General features: G+C 39.9%; 1 protein-coding gene across 13 annotated transcripts in view; it reads right to left on the bottom strand.

The window, feature by feature from the left end:
* ARVCF (ARVCF delta catenin family member) overlaps positions 1 to 23850 on the bottom strand; it is a 298725-nt gene that overhangs the window by 161361 nt on the left and 113514 nt on the right. For 6 of the 13 annotated variants that reach the window (XM_072879699.1, XM_072879700.1, XM_072879702.1 and 3 more), the window contains 2 exons: positions 19360 to 19461; positions 14460 to 14704 (listed from right to left, as the gene is read on the bottom strand). The exons of 6 other annotated variants lie outside the window; for them this stretch is intronic. In XM_072879699.1, the coding sequence (XP_072735800.1) occupies positions 14460 to 14704; positions 19360 to 19402 (288 nt within the window). In that variant the 5' untranslated portion in view covers positions 19403 to 19461. Of the gene's footprint in view, positions 1 to 14459; positions 14705 to 19359; positions 19462 to 23850 lie in introns of those variants that run through there. One more of the 13 variants, XM_072879708.1, reaches the window with a different exon arrangement.

Genomic DNA, 23850 nt, shown 5'->3' with positions numbered 1-23850 from the left:
TCATTAAAAGATTGCCTTGATAAATTACTCATTACCAAAATGAATGCCAGATGTGCTATCCCTGGCATCCACCACATTCGGCACAAAACCTGGGACTTCACAGCACGATACAGCATGGTTTTCACCTCCATTGATCGCTAGTAAATTGGAAGTACCAGGCTTGTAACGCTCAGTCTTTGAACAGGCAGGCAGACAGGCTGCGAGCCTCCATGAAATCCCTGGGAAGGAGGAGAGCCTCCATCCTTCTTAGTCTAGGATCTGATCCTTCTTTCTGCCTTTCCCAAGAAATTGCAGAAAGATGTGATATTAATTAAGACATCAAGTCTCCTACGAAAGAGACCTAGGTAGGTAGGCGTAAACCAACCCTTAACTACACCTGAAGACCTTCTCCCCAGACCTACCGCAGGGCCGGGCGGGCACGCTTGCCCAGCGCTGGAACTAACGCCTGGCCCTTCAGATGTCGGCAGGGAACCGGGTCTGAGAGGCAGCCAGCAACGTCCTCCACCCAGTGCTAAATAACCACCACTGCTTGCAGTCACCAGCCAAGGGGTAAGGGTTGTTTTTCCTCTTCCGTACTGGGTTCCTGCGGCAAACCAAAGCAATAAATAAATCCACCACTGCAACAGCTGGTGGCTGAACAATGGTAATTAGGGACTGAAAGCTACTGGAATCAAATTAGAGACTATCCCTGGAAAACAGGGATCGTCAGAGACAGCGAGACCAGCTATAAAGCAGAAAGGAAGGTACATCACAATTTAATCTTCTTTAATTATCAGAATAGGCGCCTTTGCACAAAAGTATCTTTTCATCCCAGCTTCAGGGTCCCAGAAAACTCTAAAACATGCTTCTAGTGTCGATGTATAATTACATGTTAATTAATATCAATCCTACCAGATCAACATGAAAAGGTGGCATCTCCTACAGTGACATTTAAGACCGGAAGGAATGTTTCAGACCTATTTAATCCTAATTTCAGCCTTCCTGTTACTGCCAATGTCAGCATTCCAGCTGCATGTTAGAGCTAAGGCTTTGTATTTTAGGGGCAGAGAACAGGGCAGAACTACGTTACCCAACTCTGATCCTGATTTGTTTAAAAAATAAATGCCGTAAAGGTTGACAAGGGCAACGGTAGATGTTCCACAAGGTTTAGCTGAAGCAAAGTATTTGCTTCACTGGAGGGAAAAAATATGCTCTGAGTCTATCTACAGTGGAATAATTTAGAGGCAACTGGTAGTGGCTGTTAATAAAATACGTAAAGGCCAAAGCAAAGCAAAAGGAACACATTTTGTATGAGTCTCCTGTACTTCTGTACAGCACTCTCCCCCCCTTCTCCTTGTCCAGCTTTTCTTCAGTTAACAAACTAAAATAGCTCAACTTTTGTTGAGGCCATGCTGGCAGAGAAAAGCACCATTCAATTTAGGCATGCACATGGATATGTGCCAGACCTTTATACACTGTCAAAGAAAAAAAAACGTTATAAAGTCTATCTCCATAGGGCACTGAAGTAGCTACTCTTGCATGCAAAACGACGCAACTGAAAACCTTCCTGGATGGACTTGCCAATTCTGACTCACGTAAGAAGTCTCCCATGTTGTAAACCCGCAAGTATTTGTGCAAGCCATGCAAGATCAGCGTTGCTGAATTTTGAAGTCCCACCTTCTGGAGTCAGGTTGTTATTTAAAAACATAATTTTCCTTTCAAAAATATAATAGATGCTTGTAGGCCTGCTGGTTGTCAAGTAAATTTTGAAAATGTTTTAACTCAAAGACAAAGATTATATTATTTTTTTTTAAAAGGCAAAATACATCTTAAGTCCCTTATTTCCTAGCCACTTGCAATATTTTACCAGCTCATATAATTCTGAATGCTGGGATTTGGCAACGCTGAAGTAAAAGAACTAATTACCCCAAATAAGAGTTATGGATTAGATCCCTAAGGTTATACTGAACTTCCAAATTCTGGCAACAAACGCTCTATCCATTAGTATCAGACTGCTGACTACATCACAACCTCCCCCCCCCCTTTTTTTAAATGAACCTTAATTTCTTAATCTGTCACATTTTTCCCAGCTGCAAAAGTAGGGTGAAAACCTTCTTTATTCTTTCTGAGAAATTAAAAATTTATAAATAGGACGGGATTTAATTCTCTGGAAGATGGAGTAGTATAGTATCTGGGCCAAGCTCTCTTTTTTTTATTTTCTCCCATTACCCCTAAAAAATTCTCCATCACTAGTGGTGCACTATAGATTGATCTGCTCTCAGGGGCAGTAAAAATGAAATGGTTTACAGCTCTGCCTGGAAACGTAACGTATGGCTTCAGTGATATGTAACTTCCATAAACCCAACAGAGCAAGAAGGCACAGGATGAACCAAGAATCCCAGCCACCCATATAGGCAACGGCAGCGCGATCACCCATGGCAACTCTCCGAATCAGACAGCCTGTGTTCATACAGGTGCTTCCATGCCCAGTGTATTTTATTGTCGTTCTGTGAATGTCACGCAGCAAATAAACATGGTGAGAGAACTGAAGAGCAGTACACCATGGTGTGTCGGTGTGCCCTACCGCAACGATTTTAATACAGACAAATGAAACCAGAACATTGTATCTCCAAGAGACATTTTGAAATCTTTTCCCGTTAGCATTTCCATCATTTTAAAATATATTTGAGAAGTTACACAAGCCCTTTCAAAGCATCCGTACTTGCTCCAGAATGGCTGCATGACTCTAGTAGGACAAATCCACCAGGGTATTTCTAGCATTTCCATCCACATGGTTTTGACGATCTTTTTGCTTTCATACCGCAAGGTTAGAAAGGGAGATGAAGCCAGATTGCCTCAACCGGGGAGTAGCTGTATATAAATGGAGGATGATTTTCTGCGTCATCCTTCTTTAAGACTGCAGTATTAAAGAAGAGGTCTAAAGGATCACACGGCTAAAGAACAGTATGGCAAAGAGGAAGCAGACACTTTCTGTAGAGGGACGCCATTAGGCACTTCAGTAAGTTCAGGGGACTTTCATTTGTATACAAACACAGCTTCCATCTTGCTACATCTAATATCAGTCAACTCCATTTCATCCAAGTTGTCATATGACAGGATGAGAACAAGGACAGGCTGGTGACAGCACTGCTTACATTAGAAATAAAGGACAGAGGAAGCTGCATGTCACTGCATATAGGTCGCAGTTGAATGAATGACCTATGTTTCTTCCCAAAAGCTTCATTTAGATAAGAATCAACTACATTTTGCAGGGATAAAAATAGAAAATTCTCCTCCAGTTTAAGAAAAAAAAAAAAAGAAAATAGCATTACATTTATAACAGAATGACAACAGCAAGGAAAACAAATCAAATTTAAGGTTGGTACTGTGACCATAATTTCATGCTGTAGTTATTGGAAAGGAAAACAAAGACACCCAAATGCAGGAAAGAAAGACCCAGTATTAACTATTTTTCATTTCGTAGATTTTGGTTTGGCTTTTGGATTTTCCAGATGATTTGTGCTGCATTTCAAGCTGCATTTCAAGCCGCACTTGCTGAGAAGATCCCAGCTTAACATGTCATTCTCTCATCCAGAGCGCAAAACTGTGGCTTGCCATTGTGCACCGGATTGATAGCTGTCTGTACAATCAACCCATTTTTATGGTAATCACTGTCCTCCTCAAACCAAAACCTGAAGCTGTTTTGGATTTTCTTCTGAAGAGAGAATTAAGGTGTTTGTGTATGAAATTTTATTCCAGAGCTAGTTTCTTGTATTTGAAGTACTTACATATGAAAATAAGACTGCAAAAAGGCAGAAGAGCTAAGCGAGATGGGTTAGAAGCATGGAGACTAGAGTTCTTTTCAGTCTTTAACGACAGCATTCTAAAAATGCCACTCTGCCAGCAGCTAAAGATACATTTTAGATTAAGTCCCTAAAATGAACTCTGACAGTCTTCTACAGCATTTCCCAGTCACCACAACTGTGGTTAAAAAATACTCTCTTCAGCTCGTAATTTGGTAGCTTAAAAAGGGAAGCAGTTTTGGGTTTTCGGTTTTTGTTTTGTTTTTAAAAAATATATATAAAGAGTAAACTCTGACATGTATTTAAATCAAAGGCTTTAATTATAGTTGGCACACAGCCTCAGGCTGCCCATGGCCATCTTTGGCCATTCTGTTCTCAGTCGCACCGATGACTTCAGTGAATTACTCCACATTTCTGACAAAGCAAGCAAGAGCATAATTTGGACCATTAACAAGATGACCTAAACTAGCAAAAGGCTCAGTAATTCATCAATGTCATCATAACCCAACATTCATTTTGGGCTCTTTCAGCATTAGTTCACAAGAGCTTACAGATACTGGAGACAGCTGAAATGGAATTGTAGAAAATTTGGGGGTTTAAACGCCAGGTTGAACCCGTCAGGTCCAAAGCTCAAAGGGCTCACGGGAAGAGGAAATTGCCTGCTTGTTGGGTTTAAAGTTTCTGCAAAACATTCTTGCGGCTACATGTGGATCTGCAAGGGTAGAGGCTTACGAAGACTGACCGACTCCTGTGCAATGCCTTGTAGGGATAAAGGTCTGCCTCGCTGGTACGCGTACAGACCAAGGCCTGTATTAGTAACAAAATCTTTTCATAAAATTGAGATACAGTGCAAAGAGGTTTTGTGAAGCTTTAAAATCTTTCTTCCTGAACATCCCAGCTGAACTAGTACAGTAGTATGCTTGGGAACTAAAATGTGGGAGAATTAAAAATCTTAAAAAGCCAGTACCATTAATCATGTTCTGCTGTCTGAGCTGAGAAATAAACAAGCAGCAGGACATGAAAAATAAATCACAACTTTAAAGTGTAAGAAGTTTTCATGTTAATTATCAAGAAGCAAATGTGGTAAATGTGACTAGAAAGTTGGGGTTTTTTTAAATCCTGTTAAACCTGATACTACTCTTTAATGTTTTAATGTTTATATCTGAATGTTCTTGTTTTACGACATTTTTAATAATTACTTGCAGTTATACTTACTGATCTTGCAACACTCAGAGACGTCATGCAAAGAACAACCTAGATGCCCGTTTACATAATAAGGTACATACAGCAAGCAGAATTTATTTTTAATGTGTTTCTCTTACATGTACTTCTAGAAGAAAACATAGTTCTATTAGTAAAGCAATGTAAAAACATGGAAAATTATTATGAAACTGTGAATTTGTCATTCAAATTAAATTATTTCAATTTAAACCTGGCACAGTTCCAGGCCAGAAAGGTTAACAGTTGTAGAAAATTATTCTTTCACAAATCTTGGCAAACAAAATAAGAAAATCCTTGCCTTTCAGTTGCTTCCAAAACCTCATTCAATAAAAATTCACACAAAACAAAAGAAGTTGAGACTTTTGTCTCAAATGAAACTGCAAAAATATTTCTGAGATGCTTAGGGTAAATGTGGTCATTGCTTTGCACTATTATGATCATTAGCATAAACCAGTTGCTGTCCTGCTGACAAACATTAGATGGCACTTTGGAATTTAGCAGTTACCATATAAAGTTGCAGCGCACATACTTAAGAGATGAAGTGTGAGACGTGAAAGTGAGGTACTGTTGATGATAGAGAGAAAAGGGAGATTTCTGCAGAGGCATGCGTCTTTGAGCTAAAAGATATCTTTTCAACCTGCAAAATGTAAAACTAAAAAAATAGTATGTCATTAAATTAAAAAAAAAATCATTGTATTGGAAAGAATAAAATAATTCTTTCCTTACCTGACAGGGGGTCAGTTTCTCAGTTGCTGGGTTCCCTTTTTTTAATTTTTTAATGAATCCTTTGGGATCTACTTTTTAAACTAGAGTTGCTGACAAAGTTGTATACAAAGACTTCTCAGAGAACACATCAGCTTTTGAGTGGATTGTGCTGCGTGCCAGCAGATCTGAGCCCCAGCTAACTCTCACAAGTGGGGTTTAGGTGGTTCGCTTATCAAACAAATCCCTTCTGGAAAGCACTTCACAGCTTCTGATGCAGCTGGTCAGATCTTCTTAGTTGTTGCTGAAACTGATGCTAATATTCCCACTACTTTTGCATCCATGTTTTTACCATGTAAGGCCTTAAATGAAGACAGAAGAATAATCATAGGGGAGAAGCTGTAACAAGAAAGAGAAGAACCAGGAAATGTAAATTCTCTCAGGCATACTACTTGAGTCCATCTTCAGAGGCTCCATATGATATATACCATGATGCCTGTTGCACAGACTCTCTTCCTTTTTTGTTAGCCTCGCACTATCGCATTCCTCCTGCAGTACAGGAAGCAGGTTCTAGGATTTCTTTTGGAATCTGGGTAATCCCAGCAGAAAGGCAAACAGCAGGAGCTCCTTGAGCTCACAGCGGTGCAACATGCCTCACGGTCACTTTGGAAAGTCTCTATCTGAAACACCTGCAGTAAGTCCAACAGAGCTCCTGCTCTGGCTGAATTCCCGTAAGGTGCAGGCTGGCTTCGCAACACTGTCTTAAGCCACTGTCTTAAGTACTTTGGCCCTGAGAAACATCAGTTCCTTGCTTCCAGTTTCCACTGTTGCTGAGCTATCAGCAAAAGATCCTGACTCCCACTGTAAACCAGGAGTTGATGCTTTCACAGAGATAGGACAATATCCATAAAAAAGGCAGAAAAAGCTCCAACCTCCAAGCTAAAATCAACTATTACCATCTCCAACACAGCAGAAGCCAGGGACGGGATCATACCTCACGCATGGGGAGCACATCTCCCTGAAAAGTAGCTGAGTAACGGCTTCTGGTCCAGTTCCTAACTGTGCTGGGATTCATAGGTACTGCAAATATCTCTCAGCTCACACTGAATTCTGATCGAAGAACTCATTCTCCCATTGGAATCATATTCCCAAATCTCCCCCCTCCTTCCCCTCTGGAACCTTTGAATAGTTGCACATATGCAGAAGCTGAAACCTGACCCAGGTCACTCCTAGAAATTCAGTAAGGCTACTCATACGTACTGAATTTACAGGATCAGGCTGATGGCATAGCTCGCGCATGTGTAACTGCACAGCGATCTGTAGGCCAAAAGAACACAAGAGCTGAATGCGGAGAGAGGGGAGCTGCGAGCAGGGGCATCGGCAGCTGGCTGGAGAACAGGCGGGATACGACTGACACCGAACCACGCTGCACCCCCCAATCAGAACTTACATCTCTATGGTTTCAACTGGTTTTAGAAAGGAATTAGGACTATCCCTACAAATTCTTTCAACATTTTGCAATCTGCTCAGTACTAGCAGAAGTAGAACATGCATGGGTTAACTAGCAAAGACTTTGTTTCTGGGTATTTGGCACTGTAACAGGAAATAGTGCTGTAACACCGGGGAGCTGTCATGAACCCACAACATTGTTGTCTGTACCTGACCTTACCTGTAAGGCAAAAAAAAAAAATCAAAAATCGTCATTTTCCACGCTGTCAGTCTCTTAATATGAGCACAAATGTGTTATATAACAAAGGAAGCCAAGAGGCGCTACAAACGAGAACTAATTACATAAAACTTCACATGCAGAGATGGAACTGCATCCTGGATGAGATGGAGAGGAGAAAAAAAAGTAAGCTGATGACTTAGTGCAGCTCAGAACCTATTTTTGCTTCCTCTCTGCATACGGTCAAACATACATACAACATTAATGCACCCATGTTCTTACTACCAAAGCACTGGAAACAGTCTCTATATTCTAACAGTCTGCACTATGTCAGTGTGGAGCAGTGAACCTTAAATAAAAGTAATGAAATACAGACAGAAGAGTTATTGTTGCCTACACTGTAACTCAGAGAGGTTAACTTGATGGTATTTTCTTAGACAAGCAATTTGAGCTAATCTTCTTGTATTTTTTTAAATACTCGCCATGTGTTCTGGTGTGCTTTAGAGTTCACCTTTTACTTGAAATTGACCCTCAATTCACAAAATGGCATTTTTGGCAGAAGTCACAGGTACCTCAGATGAACATACAGACTGAAGAATACTGGTGCTTAATTATGGCTACAAAACACCTGCCTAAAAAATAAAAAAAAAAAAAGGAAAATGTGTGTGTTAGTTTTTAAACAGGTGTTGTTTCTCTGGAACATAAGCTGAAATATAAATGATCCAAATTGTAACTATGAAAATATTCTGTAGCTTTTTTCCATAAGCTGATTTTCCTTGAACAGGTATAATCACATTTGCAAAGTGAAGAAAAAACAAATTTTATTAACTTGGTTGATTACTGACATTTCAAGATGGCCTTTTGGGGTATTATTTGTCGGGAGGGGGTTTGCAGGTCTCTTTGGCGAGGGTGTTAATAGAGGGGGAAAAAAAAAAAAACCAAAAAAACCCCAGTATGTGATTTCTTTTAAGTTTCTTCATTCCCACTTACCTCTCTGCCTTCCTTTCAACTCTATTTTGTTAATACCTTGGTTAAACACAAAGTTAGGGAACATTGGCACCAAAACTATATATCAATTTATGAAAAAGCATGGTCAAACATATGTCAGACCTGGTGAAACATGAAAAAAGCTCTTACCAGTTAATTATTAATTACCAGTTACTAATTAAACATGATAGAGAATTTTGAGCCTGTATCTATTACCGTAACTCTTAACAAGTGAGTAATCACGGTAGCAATAAAAAATGACTGACTCAAAAACCTCATCACTTAAATTATTTAAGTTGTTTTCTCCTGACTTGTATTTAAACAATTTATTATTGTGTGTATTTCCTCAGTTCAGAAGCAACAGCTTTTGCATTGCTCTAACTCCACCACTTGCAGGATGGCCACGTACAGAGGGGAACAACCCACTAATAGGACTTACACAAGATATATTTGTAATAGTGTCACTTACCAGACCTGGCATCACGCTAATTATATTCTGTCAGTTTAAAGAACAACAGAGAGGGAAAAAAAATCCAACTCTGTAGTGAAATAGTTGAGGTAGTACAAAATGACTGTAGAACAGGCTTCAGTGAATCATTAATAAGCCTTTATAAATGGCATAATCACAAGCCCTGTTTCAGAGAAGCCCGTCTCAGTCACGTCTAAGGGACCAAATTATTGTGCACAGTGTCGCAAAAGGTACAAACAAGCTCAGTTCTGCCTCCAACACCATATTCATGGCACGTTAACTACTGCAATTGCACAATCACGCACAGGGCTGGCTTTACAAGTGACAAGCTTGTATAGTAATGTATGTTACTAAGTGTAATAGCTACATAAATATGAGATATTAAGCTATATTCATCGGTATCACATCATGCTGATTCAGCTTGGTTTGATTATTAGAAATTTCAGCCCATACAACGCACTTGCACACTTTACCATTAAGAATCTCAGCAAGCCTGATTCCTACATGGTGTGGAAAAGCACAACAGATTGACAGGATGAAACCTTTGAAGCTGCTGGCCTAACGCTGCGTCAAAAATTTATCAGTGAAGCTGGCTGGATTGAAGTTTAAAGTCAAAACAGGATCCAGAACTTGCTTTTGAAAGTGTCTGTTGCTTTTGAAAACCAAAGAAGCTATTTTATCACTCCTTTTAGGGGAAGAAACTAGTCACTAAAACGGATTTAACTTGGAGTTGCAGTCATAGGTCTCTGGGCAGATGTTGACTGACAGACCACTAGAAAGCATCCCACAAACCCTACAGCCATCGCTCAGTCACTATTTACTCCTCAGCAGCCTTTACCAATTCTGTGGCATCAGGACTGTAACGGAGCTTCCTTCCTATGGGAACTACTGTTCGATGTGTAAAAAGTATTCCATAAAGTACAGCAGAATTCTATAAAACTTGCAACAAGACTACCAATTTAATACCACTAGGTTTTAAACAAAAATATCATTCTAAGAAAAAAATGTACACCAGAGTGAATTTATGCTGATACGCCTTTTTAATAACAGGCTTCGTAAAAAGCATGTGGGCATCTCTGTATTATAGTAACATATGTGCACACACACAATCTCCACTTTGGGTTTAATCTATTCCAGTACCTCCTTAGACAAATGTACCAGATAATATATCTAAAAAAACAAACATAAAAACACCCCAACAAACCTACCACAGGGAACCTACAAGAATGGAAGTAACAGTCAAATGAAATACATCTGTAATTATTGGATGATTTTGTCAATGCAAAGACTTCTCAGATCAACTTACGTTACTTCTTACAGGCGTAAGAGTCAATCTGATAAGGAAGACTCTGCACCAGCATGCAAGGGGCTGATTTCTGTTATTTATACCATGTGAGATTTGGCAAGTCCCACAGCTTTCCTACCTGAAAGACGGGGGATAATAACTACCTTTTTTATAACGGGAACCCCTCGCAAATCCCTATAGGTCATTGCAAAATCACTGAAGTCAAAGTATTGTTACAGTGTATTTGTTGGCAAAAGAGGTTTCTTGAACGCTGTACTTTATTTTGGTTATGAATCGTTAACGGGAATGGAAATTGTCAATGTGTACCGACGGGGAAGCAGTCTTTGAATGCAAATGTTGTTCAGCTCCCCAGCTGATCAGACTTGACAGAGCTTCTCTGAAACCCATGGAGCCATGCCAATTTAAACCAGCTCAGGATATAGCCTTGTGTTTAATAAGTTTCACATGTCTGATGTTTTAATAAAAGTGAAAAAAGAAGGGAATATTCTTTATTATTAAAAAGTTATGCTCTGAATGGTTAGCTATCCAGTGATAGCTGCATTCAGCCCACTGTAGTACATACCCTACACACACACTTTCATATCTTCTCCCTGCCCAACTTCAGTTCCCACTGTGAAGAGCCGCAGAAGGCTGATTTGGAAAGGAGTGAAATAGAACCAGGTAGATTAAACTAAATACCTCACACATGAAGAGTATTAAGATTTATCAAGCCTTGTAAAAACATTATCAACCAGATACTTTAACATGTAGAAGACACATGATAGGTGCTACTCACCAGTGACTTAGAAGCTTATTGGACTCTGCCTGCATTGGTAAACTGATAAAAAGGCAGAGACTGCCAAGACTCCCACAGCTTGGGATACTATAACAACCAAAAAAATATTTTCCTACATTCTTTACTGCAAAAATTAGAGAAGCAAACACAAATACACATTAACAGGCAGCTCTGCTCTTTTTAGTACAACCAGATTTCCACTTTCAGAAACAAACAGCAATGGCCAGCCATGTGGCTCCCACCACTCAAAGCCAGAGTAGGGAACAGAGTCAAGAACATCCTTAAAAACTGGAAGGATTTTTAGGAGACTTTTATTAACCGGATAAAAGCTCTATGATAAAAATCTCATTAAATGTTACATTTTTCAGAGTAATGCAAAGGTTTTCATTGAGTAACTAATGACCTTTTGTCCAGAGGGTTCTTAGTCTGGAAGAGCACTTTATTTGACCACTTCAAAATCCACAGTCACGCATGTATAACGTTGCGCATCTTCCAAAAGTTCTCTAGGTGAAACACCCTAATTCGTGCCACTGGCTGTACACTCACCAACTAACTCACAGAAGCCAGCCTTTAGGACTGGGGAAGCTACACAGGGCAGAAGTTACATTTACCCACTTGTTCAACAGCATTAACCACACACAGCACTTTTGTCCCTACTCACCAGAAACCGCCGGGTAAAGCTAGCTGCTCGTATGGCAGTGGCTGGTTATTGCCTCTTGCAGGAAGGAGAGATGGGTACAAAAGCTCTGCACAGCCCAAAGGTTTGGCAGGCACTGCCTTCTGCTGTGGGCTACGAAAACACAAATGCTTGGGCCACTGCCTCAATAAGAGACTCTCACTAATATTAATGGGAGACATTTCAGCAACATTGAGGACCTCTTACGGTGAGGCCGGTATTCCCCAGAAACCCCTCCTCTCAGAAAAATTCCCAGTAAAGAATCATCTCAGCTATTTCTAATTAATATCTGAACAAACCATTAATGATGTGTTTAGATTGTCCAAGAAATCAACTTCTCCCATTAAAAACAACTTTAAAATACTTTTTAGAAAAATCCCCCACACTTTCTTAATGTAAAATTAAGAAGTCTATGCACACGTTTTTCAGCAATTACAGCACATCCCTGACCTCATTCGCAGATCTGATATTTCTTGTCAGGGGCCAAAAGACACAATGCCATGTACACTCCCAGCAAACGTCACAAACGTCACCACAGCTCGCAAGTTCCATTCGAGTGTTCTAAATTCCCACTGAACAGGCAGAACTCACTAGTCAGTGAAGTGAAGGAAGTGGCTACGTGGGCTGCCTAGGACAAGGAGCTATTGTTATGGAATGAGTTTAAAGTTGGTATTTAAAAAAAAAAAAAGTGGCTGGCAAAAAAATTCCAGAATTAATTAATTAGAATCAATATTTGCATAAGACCTCGATTTTGTCTTTTGAGGACTTCAGAAAACTGTTACACTTCTGGCACATTGCCTATATACTATTTTTCTTTTCTAAAATTAAAAAAAAAACAACAAACCCCAACTTAATTTTCTTTCCTAAGAAGGGAATAAGTTTGGGAGCATATATTACAAAAAAGTACTGAGAGAGAGTCTGTTACCAAAGCCCTGACTATACACACTTCCCTAACAAATCCCTTTGACAGATTCCACTTTGGCACTCAAACAACATGGAAAACTGATGCCTGGTTGTGGAGATCACTAAAGATTATCTGGCATTCTCACAAAATGGAGTTAACCCTCATTTTTTTGCCCAAATTCTACTCAGAATAACTAGATTACATATAATCACCTACGCAACTTCCAAATGGAAGAGCTACTAGAGTTACTTTTTTAATATTACTTACAACAAAAGGTGGAATAGGGTGATAAGCAGAAATCAGTCAGTCCTCACTGAAACACAGCTTCAGAGAGCTGCATTTCACTATAGCCCGTGAGCAATCCTTACAGACAGCAGAGTATAGAGTGCCTTTTGCTTTGTGTACTCTTAAGAAAGAAACGCACTATATAATAGTAAAGATGAAATCATTATATGTTCTGCATACGACAATGTACAGCTTTCATCCTTCATTTAAACACTATTTAATTAATTCTAGTAAGTCAGGGAGGAATTTGGCCCTCAGTACATTTATTGAAAATTCACACAAATAACCTCACATTAATTCTTAATTGTGTATATTTGGCTATTCAACCATTATATTTCATATACAAGCTACTCTAAAAACCTCAGCACTAATTATTTATGAACTAAAGCTCCCCTCGCCCAGTGGCAATGAGCTGAGTGTACACAGATTCAGTCTGGCGTCACTCGCAGGGGCTGTTTCTCCGTAAGAGTCACGTAGACCCCGGTAACTTAAACTCTTTTATTAAGTTTTCTTGGAAGTGGTTAGACCTTAAGCCATAACACTGCAGAAAACTCATGCTTCATCAGTTTTGTGGATAAGGAATTTCATTCTGGAGCTATTAATCAGGTGCTTTGCACAAAGTCATTCAGAAAAAGTGAAGGTGAACTTGTCCTTTTTCTATTAAAAAAACCCCCCATGTAAGCACATCTCCCCTCTCCCCAGCCCAGCTGCTGATCAGGAGGGTAACAACCTACAGCTCCCACCAGCCACTGTCAGACTTTTAGCCTAACCAGTGCAGGCTGCTCCTTTCACATGAAGTCCCATATTCAAGCATCTACACGTACGGAAACATGGCAGCTTTTAACAGAAAAGCTGTGCTAACATAATACAATGTAAAGTCTGCCTGAATACGGCTCAATGCAAGTATAATTGTAAAACAGTCTGGTATAATTGGGAAACAACTTCTAGAATCCCCATAGCCTGGAGTTTCTCTCTGAATTGAACAGTGTTTTCTTAGGAAACAGACCTTCACAAATGGTACTATTGCTTCTGCATGACTTACCTTGCATGTCAGAGTGATTTGCAAACTTCAGTAATTTAGAGATGCACGTAGTTGATCATTGCACATTTCAACAGTTAAAGAACACATATCAAGCAAAACAATATTTGGAAATCTAAGGCTACCATAAAGCCAGTTTGCATCATTAAAATAAAGTCTATCAATTCAATAAACATGAGAAACAAATTATGAAGTCCTCCCTACACAAACAATAAGACTTTGCAGGAGGGAAATCCCGGCTTTTCATGCTGTTCCCTCTATTCAAAGTCCAAATATTTCTAATGGAAATTTTGTTTGCTATGGCGATTATGATTCAGCCTTTTTCAATCAACAGCACATCACCATACTTACAGCAAGTGCATAGATTTAGAGGAGGGTGTGAAGATCTCTCTTTAGGGTTTAATACTCAAGGATGCATACATTTTTAAAAGTATCCCATGAGCTAAGAGGAAGTAAGAGCAACTTCTAAGCCAAGGCTCTGAAGTCCGAGCTACCAAATTAATTGAAGAAGCACACCAACTCTGGGGTATCAGAAGACAAGCTACAGAATGAAATGCTGAGGACAAACAAAATGCACCTGACTTTCTGGAATGGGAAATTCTGGGATAGGTGAACTCTAGCAACAGGTAAAATGAGCAGGCTGTTACCTGCAGTACAAGCTGCTGCCAGGCGGTTGCCAGTGGCTGACCATTGCCAATGTTGCAAATGCTCATTCGGTCTGCTGGCTGATTGGCACGCTCAAGTTGCAAGGAGACATTGCGCCGCTCTTCCTCAAGTGCACGGGTAAGCCGCTCGAAACGAGCTTCTTGCTCTTTAACAGATGCTAAAATGCTGGCAGCAGACCTGATATCATAGTCATCCATGATTGTTTTCAAATGCTCCTGCCTGTTAACTGACCAGGGCAAACGGAAAGGGTTAGGTAAAGGGGTGGGGAGGGCACAGGTCAGAGGTTAAAAATAAAAATGCACATTGTTAGTCACCCAACCAAAATACTGTTCAGTCTAAGAAGCAAACTGCAGTGCTCTTTGAAAAGACTTCCTTTCCATCCATTGATTTGATTTTAAATTAAAAGTAATTAATCCAAGGCTTCCCTGTTCAAAAAAGAAAAAACCACATGCTCACCTTGGAGAGAATTCATATTTAATTCCTTTGATCTTTTTGCTAAAATTGCTCTGACAAGGGTTTTTATCCCTCTTGCAAAGCTAATTTCACTGTGCAAATAATAATGTACTTAAAAGAAATATATAAAAAAAGATACGGCTTTGGAGGGAATGAGGAACACAATCTTTCTCACTATAGACACCTGGAAGTTTTGTCTTTAACAGCATAAGTGAGAAGTTTAACATTTTTAAAGACAGAAACTTCATGGTACGAGAAAACAGATGTGTCCATTTTTTCCAAGTGAATGGAACCCCGCCCCAAATTTAGCAGACAGTAGCTGAAAATAGTTTTCATTTTTAAATTATAGGAGTACACTGTAATATGGAAAATATTTTTAAATGCAGACAGTGCAATTGCAGTTGAAATGTGCTTGATGATTTCAGCATGGTAGCCAATGAAACAGTCCTTCATGCAGCTGTTCGCTAGTAACGCAAATGAAAAAGCTAAAATCAAACATCTTCCATGGAAAACACACAGGACTGCTTGGCTCTCAACGCAGGAAAAAGAACTCGGAAACCAGCTAGATGGGATATATCCTCTGCCTTATGTCTTCTCTAGTATTCTTGCATTCTAGGTATTATAATTCTCGGTACTATAATTCTAGTATTATAATACTATAATAGTATTATAGTATTGCTCCTAATTCTAGGAGCATTTTCAAATGCTCCTCCTGTCTTCCTAAAGTATTCCATTTAAAACCCTCTCTCCATCTGTATGGTGCATGCAGCAAAACTCCCCACCAATTGCACAGATCTATGATGTGAATGTAATTTACAATGTTTTTGTAAGAGTATAAAATCAGCAACATAATATAAGCTAAAATGGTGGCTTCAACAGAACCCTTTCACTAAAGCTAAACAAGTCACTAGTTTACTACCATCTACTACTAAACTACTTGGAGCACCTCCGATGAGCAGAGGCAGAATTTTCTCCAGCTCCTGTAATTCAAGAACAGTTCATATTCTGCACTGAGAGTTCAGTCCCTAGAATTTGTCCCTTGATGTGCAAATCAGGAATGATTCTTCCTGCTGCCAGAGATTCTTTGTTTTCCATCTATCAACAAGGATTTCCATGAGCACCGACAGTACCAAACCCTGGTTTGCTGAAGCTTTGCATTTCATCGTTCAGTGCCTTTAGATGACGCACGCTCTCGACTGATGCGTTTCTCATGACTGTTAATTTATCAGGTCTCTCTCCTGTGCCGATTCTTTGGTAGCCAATGATAACGTGGGCATATACTGTTATGGTCCCAAAAGAGGGATATTAGTAGATATTAAGCTCCATGTTTTCACACAGTTTGCTGGAAACTCGTAAGTAGGCCTGAGGTCTCCCTTCTTTTGTCATACATGGTTGAAATCATCCAACAGGCCCAAAAGACACTGGGGCAGAAGTAACCCAGTGACATACACCTTGATTTCATGGGAAATAACCTGCCAGTAGCTCTGTGGTTCACTGTTAACTCCTAGGGTGCTGCTGTTGAAAGGAATCAGGGTGATAGGAAATCACGTTGGAACCAGTGTAAGGATTACCATGTATTAATCTCATAATGTTTACCTATAACCATGATTTGAGCCTTTCATGTTTTCAGACCACTAAGCAGAAGTGACTTTTCTCATTTATGCACTGATTTAACTTCTATTAAGATTGTGAAAGAAACCCAAAAACCACCAAAGGGTTTTCCAGATGTTGCAAACTAGTCAGATATAGACCAAGCTGTCAACTTCAGAGACCTTCCACTCTGAACCTTGTTTTGCTAGATTATTAAAAGCCTATAAAACCTTCAGAGGGTACATTGGTTTCTGCAAAGGAGAATCACAACCATCTAAAAGGATAGCGTGACTCACGGGAAGCCTGTGTAACGCAGGACAGGGCTGCGTGACTCACCTGCTACATCTCAGCGTGATTTAGCCCTGGCACAGCTACACATAAACACAGCCAGGCTTCCTGGACCTAAGCCGGCTCATGTGCAGCCAACTTGCATGCTTCTGCTTTTGTGCTTCCCTGCTTTGCACAGATGGAGCCAGCTCTGTTTGTTGTCTTTCCTCCCAGTGGTGCAGACACGCTCACAGACTCCTTAGAGGGAGCGTGAAAGAAGCGGGACTTCACAGACCCGGGCACTAGTCATATTTGGGGAAAACATACATGGGGGCTGGGGTGGGGGGCATTTCTAACTATATATTCTTAAAGACAGCTACCTGGCTAGTAATTATCACTGCCCTTATGCTAGGGCAGAGGAACAGCCTGACTGACACACAGGTCCAAATACACCTCAGATGAGGGGATGCTCCTGGCCCAAGAAAAAAAAGGAGTCGGATGGGTCAGGGACTAATGAATGGAGACAGGCTCCTTCCAGGTGCTGCAGAGCAGGAACTCGAGTCTCCTCAGTCACGCCCCGCAGGGGTCCATCTTCCAGGCAAGGCATTGTCTGCAGCTAAAACAGCTCTTTCTCACATGCGACTATGATATGACATAGGCGTTCTCTTTTGGCGGCCCAAGAGGCTGGATACTTCTATGGACTAATTTCAAAAAGTGAATCAAGTAGGGATGTAGGAAGAAGATGACAAGATGTAAACTACAGTAACTAAATTTTAAAAACCAAGTTCCCTTTAGAATATATAATGCAAGTTTCTGTTCTAAGGAACAGCATTACCAGTAGCAGCATGAAAGATCGAGAAGCACCTCCTCTAACACAGATTCTGAAGCAGTAACAGCTTTAATAATAAAAGTCACAGTTGATGACCGAGCTGGTATATAACTTTCAAGTCACATTCTGAGAATGTGACAAAGATCCCATTCAGAAAATCCTTAATGAACTATAAGCCCTTGATGGCACACATGAGAGAACCTAGAAAATTTGGGTTCTATAAATGGTACAAATCTCTAGAGAGCTACAGAGATCTCCATGCAGAATCTCCGTGTTAACCTCCTTAAAACCATAAATATTGTGCTTCTTTTGTCTGTGCAAAGAAAAACACAGGCAGAAAATAAACTGTATAAATTTTCAGATGTACAATTAGTGACCATAAAAATCCTAATTGCTATGCAGAAACAACAGCAGGACCAATAACTGCCTTTTAAGAACTGTTGGACAAAGACAGACTTCTGCATTTCAAATGTTTTATTAGCAGATAAATACTTGCTTGCTGTTGATTGCACTCCCAATTATTTACCCAGGGTTTCAACAATTTACATTATCAGCAGTCTAGACTAGAGGAGAAAAATGAAAGTACTGACTCATGAGTTAGTTACTCAGGCTGCCACTTGCAATTTGCTACCATTTGTAAATAAATTAAAGTGCACATTGAAAAGGGTATAAATAAATGAAAATATTAGACCTATAGCAGCCAGGTAAAGATTATTCCTTAGGCTGCACTTCTAAACACAGCAAACACTTGCCTACAGAGTGTCAAAGGCTACGCTGACAGCAGCAAATCTCTCTCCTGCCTACGTGACTCTAAATATATTAGTGCTGCATTAGAGTGAGAGCAAAGTAAGAGGATCTGTTTTTTCTGACTGTTCATATGAAGAACTAATGCATCGAATGGCCTCCTTTAAGTCAATGCAGGTTAAGTGCTCAATAGGGATGAAAATCACCCCCCAAAAAGGGGGTCCTACGCACTACTAATACCCCAGCTCATGCCCAAGCTCTTTGAAGGCTCTTGGAAACATTGACACACCTAGGGTCACTTGGTACTCTGCAAAATAAGTGAATTAACTCGGCACACTAATTTTGCTAATATAGGATGTAGCTGATAGTCAGGAGTTTTTAAAGAGCCCTTCAGATTAAGGGGGGTCAAGTTCTGTGAGATTTGGGCACCTAAATCCTAACAGTCCTGGAGAACCTCAAATCCCCTGCCCTTTTCAAAGCACTCTGCCTGCCTAAGGCAATCAGGTACTTCAGTGAGCTGTGTTTGAAGAGAGCAGTGTCCACCAGTCAGCTACAGAACATCGCAGAGGCATCCTCAGCGGGAGGGGAAGGGGCTCTTGGGGCACACGGGAGATTTCTCAGGTCCAATAGTCTCAATACTGAGCATAGCTGTCCCACTACTGCTCTCTCCCAGCCCAGTTCAAGTCCCCTAGGTCCTGCTGACAAGAGACGGTACTATGATGAGCAACAAGAAGCTTGTACAGACAGCAAACAGCAGCTGTAGGAGCAAACATGAAGGCCTGTGAGCACGCATGGAAACAGTAGCTATGTGCTTCTACAGGGAAGAAAGCCATCAGAATAAAAGCAAAAATGGGGCTTAAATAATCTATGGAACTGAAGCGTAACGCATGCTAATTATATTTTCACCCTGAAATGCCACAAGAGATGAGTAGCATAAAATGACTGTTATCCCCCATGCAGGATTGGAAAGCATGCAGAGAAAACGAAGCGATACACACCTACTGGATTACTGGGGTCTGAATGATAGAGCTGCTGGGACATCACCCACTAAGAGCAGAAAAGTATAGACAAAGTGGGAGAGCAGCCTCAAGCAGAACCAGCTACAAGAGAGAGGAAAGAGAAGACACAGTTAATAAGGTATTGCAGCTTCTTCTGTACGCAGTCATCTCCCAGGTTCTTCTCACTATGGTATATAAATTATTTATTATACTGTTTTCCTCCTAACTCGGAGGAAAAAGAAACAATATTCAGAGAAGCCAATCCTGAGACTCCTAAGGAAAAAACAAAACCCCTGGTTAATCTGATTTGTTATCAGTGATCAATACTTGCATGTTCCTGTAAGACTTACTGTTAATGTCCTAAATCAGGGAAAACTCTGGACCGGAATGAGGATTTTGAATGCTACAGAACTGGTTATTGTAGTCAAACATTTTAAAACACAGAAACCTACCATGACACTCTCAGAAATGAGAATAGTTATTTAGGCACGCAACTTTAGGCCCCATGTTTGATGTATGAGCCCCCAAATGGCTCACGATCATGTCATAGGTACCTGTTAGAGAGGGTACATTCATTTCTAAAAGATGCACACTGCACAATAGCTTACAGCCACTTTGTTCTACCTGTCTGTAATCTAATCCTATACGAAACCCAAGCAAAAGCAGGTTTGGGGATATTTGGTTGTCCGTGTAGCACTAAATCTCTGATCTGTTTTGTCTTAAAACATTTAGCACCAAAACTTCTCTGGGTCAGCGACTGCAAATTTAGTGCCTGTTTTTGCTGGAGAATGTACAGAACAGAATCCATTTCACAAAGGCATGGTTCTGTGAAGCAGTATATCGAGTTTTAAGCTACTACCACATCAAAAACGCTGCAACCACATGGCATGAAATGTAGAGCCAGTACAAACTGACGTTGCTGGTTCAAATGTTTTAGAACATTTTCACAGAGTAACTTTGCCCCAGCAGATTTTATGCTTGACCAGGTACTGTCTGCCTTCCTGAAGCCAGCATAAACACAATTTCTTGTGTTTCAGCCAAATTACCAGAAATATGATCCTTTCTTTGCATGGATCCAATCTCAAAGGGCATGGAACCATCAGGCCAAAAACCTCATTTTTCTTAAACTAACAGAAGTAAATTCTATGCTCAGAACTTACAAGATATAACAAAACCGTGCAAAGATGTGCCCAAAGATGAAAGTCAGGAGGCAGAGTGAGAGAAAGACTAATTCTTGAGTAAATGACCAGAGGGAATAAATTAAGCATAATTCAGTTTCTACAGACAAAGGAGCAACACGGTGGAAAGTAAAATTTTTTATATCTCTCTCTCTCTATATCTAGATCTCTCTCTCTCTCTCTCTCTCTTACATGTAACCAATTCCAAAAGAACTGCTTTCTCAGACCTTATGGCAAAATCTATCTTGAGCCTGGCTCCTCTCGTTGCTGCTCTGGTTGACTGAGTTCTAATTTGACCCTTACGTGACAATCTCCACCAATGAATAGCAATGAGGAGTTCACAAAGAAAGCCATTTCAATATAGTTCTCTCATAGGCACAGACAGACATACTGTGTTGGTGTCAAAAGAAACAAACAAAAAAAAAAGCTGGCCAGGGTTTTTTTGTTCCTTTGGACAGAAGCAGGCTGTGAAACAAGGCTTAAACTAGAGAAGGAACAAGGGCAGAGGAAATGCTAACAGGAAAACTCCTTGAGAAGGAACTTTGGATCTTAAGGACATAGCAATGAACACTGCAGCTCACCAGTTCTATTATTGCAGAGGAAATGTCAATGCGTAATATCTGAGGTTTTACATCACTAGGAAATTTCGTCCGATCATCCAGCAGGAATCATTTTGCAGACATAAATAAATTCTGCAAATAAATTTGCAGAATATCATACTACGATCTGGGTTTGGCAACACCAACAAAAGAATCCAGACACACATACGTCCTTGTACGCGCAATACAGTTCCAACACTTCACTCGCTACGGAACTGGCTCTGGTCAGTAGCACCATAGCATCTCCAATCTTACCATAATGGTTCCCAGTGCATTTAAAAATTAATATTTTAACTAACCTCTTAATTAAAAGCACTGAAATAATACTGTATTAACTTACAAAAGATACAGTTCTCAGCAAAAAAGAATACAGAATTTTCCTATATCTAATACAATCTCTCTCGTGGATTAATCAGTGCGTGTTTAAATGACACCAGTCGCCTTTCTACAGCTTCCCTTCGGTAACGATTCCTCACTTCAGCAGTTTGCTAGTAGGAATTTTTCAGGTTTTCCTTCCAAAATTTCATGCAGTGTTTTCAGGGCTTGGTGATACAGTGTGCCTACATAGCTTCAATTATACTGTAGCTCTATTTCCCTAATAAGATACATTTCAATTGCTATACTGTACTCCCAAATGGAAAGGAAAATAAATTAGAGCAATACAGAACACCTTTATAACAACCGCATACATAGAATAGCATAAATAATTCAGTAGTGCATTAAATTTCAAATTGAAATATTTTTACAAGGGCAATTTTTAAAGTAAATGTTTTAGCCTATAATTAGTTTTATCCAATGTAAAAAATGTCCACTTCTCCTTGAAATTTATCATTTAGAGACCAGAACAGCGTAACAGCACCTTTCTGAAGCAGAGCTCTTGCTCTCCAGGACCTAAGGGCTTGTCTACACTGCGTAAGCTGAAGTCTTCCACCACAGAGCACTCGTTATGTCACGCTTCCTTCAACGATCAGCGTTGGTGTTAATTAAGCATAAAACAGCACAGCAAAGTGGCATCATCACGTTGTCTCACACCTACTAAGTGTCCGCACTAAGGCTTAATGGGGTATGCGATAGTCTATAAATTCACACTGTGCACTGTAAATTCTCTGTGTAAAGGAACAGTCCCTATATATTTTCGTACCAGTGTCTAGGCAGAATAGTTTTTTTAAAAAAATCTTGTAAATATCAAAAGACTGAACAACTTGATTGAGCTGGCTGAATTCTGACTTTAGTACACATCTGCTGAATTTGAATACGACAGTTGGAATCCCTTGCTATTGTTCTATCTCAATAAGTGTTAATTCTGTCAACTCAGCCACAACTATGAAAATATTAGCATCATTAATATTTCATTCCCTACATAAAGAGAATCACTGTTTTGTGCAACTTAATTTCTATTTATCTACTTTAGCTGGGTAGCATTTGGGAGACAGCGCTCCCCTCCCCCCATACCAAGAAGCCAAGTCTGAAGTAACCAGCTGAGCTGAATGGTGTGCACAAATCTCATGGAAAAATTCAGAATTTTGTGAAGATTGCAGCAATTCCATTTGCTTAATACTGTACATTATAACGAACAGGCCTATGTTTACATATCCCCAGGAACTTTTATATTTTTCTTTATATTTTTTTGGTTTTCTATAGAAATAAAATGCAACTTGGACGTTAAAGCTAGAATGAACAAGATTGTACTTTGCTATCTCTTTTGGAATATGAGTAGTAAATTTGCGGCTTCTCAAACCTCTGACACCTTTTCTTCTGCCTTGGAACTTTCCAAACATGATTGCTACCAGCTTGATTAGTTCACAGGCCAATCACTTTAACACCCTAGAACGCATGTCGTTCCATTCTAAAGCTGCTGCACGTCATTGATTTTTTCAAAGGTCTCCCCCGCTGAAATCAATAAGGAGTTCTACTTAAAAATGGATTGCGCTTTGTGGTCCCTTTCTGATTCATGTATATTCAGGTTTCTAAGTATTCTCATAGCTGCTTTTAGCAGAAGCTATATTGTACCAAGCTTCACCACTTCCTCTGACCCCAGTCTGATTCTCACTGACATCGATAGACGTCTACTTTAACCACTGTGCTTCTGCTGCGAGCAGAAACAGACAATCTGTGCAAACTTGTATTGAGTAGAAAATTCCACTATAACCATTTTACTCGATTACTGTCTTCCAAGCAGCTAGAACAAACTCAAGCAGCACAGCTTATGTGAACGCTAGATAGTATCGGGCATTACATTCACTATCAATGCATTGTTGTCTGCATAGGGTTGTATGGATGGACTGGGTCTGATCTCATTTTCAGCAGAAATACGTCCTTACTGTAGAGGCTACCTTGCAAGCAGAGCCACCAAAAATCAGTAAGTCTCTTCTTAGAACAGGGCTATTTCAGTGAGAAAGAGAAAAAGATAAAGATCAAGAGCAGCACAGTTCATAACTTCACTCCCTAGTTCTTCCCCTAGTATTTTAAAGCTTGGCTTCATTAATATACAATCCAATTTGGCCACAAATAAGCCAATCACATGAACAAACTGTTATAACCTTACGCAATTACTTCCACAGAATACTTAACAGATTTCACTAAACAACATAGAAGTACCCTCATTTTTCTTGGCTTCTAGATGTTTTGAGTTTTGGTAAAAGGGCTTCCATTTTAAGAGAAAAGCTACTGACAGGAATGCAGTCTGAAACTGTCTGTGTGCGGGGACCTACAGC

This window comes from Ciconia boyciana, chromosome 15 (genome assembly GCF_034638445.1).
Source record: "Ciconia boyciana chromosome 15, ASM3463844v1, whole genome shotgun sequence".
Taxonomy (NCBI): domain Eukaryota; kingdom Metazoa; phylum Chordata; class Aves; order Ciconiiformes; family Ciconiidae; genus Ciconia; species Ciconia boyciana.
This window is presented reverse-complemented; position numbering and strand designations above follow the sequence as displayed.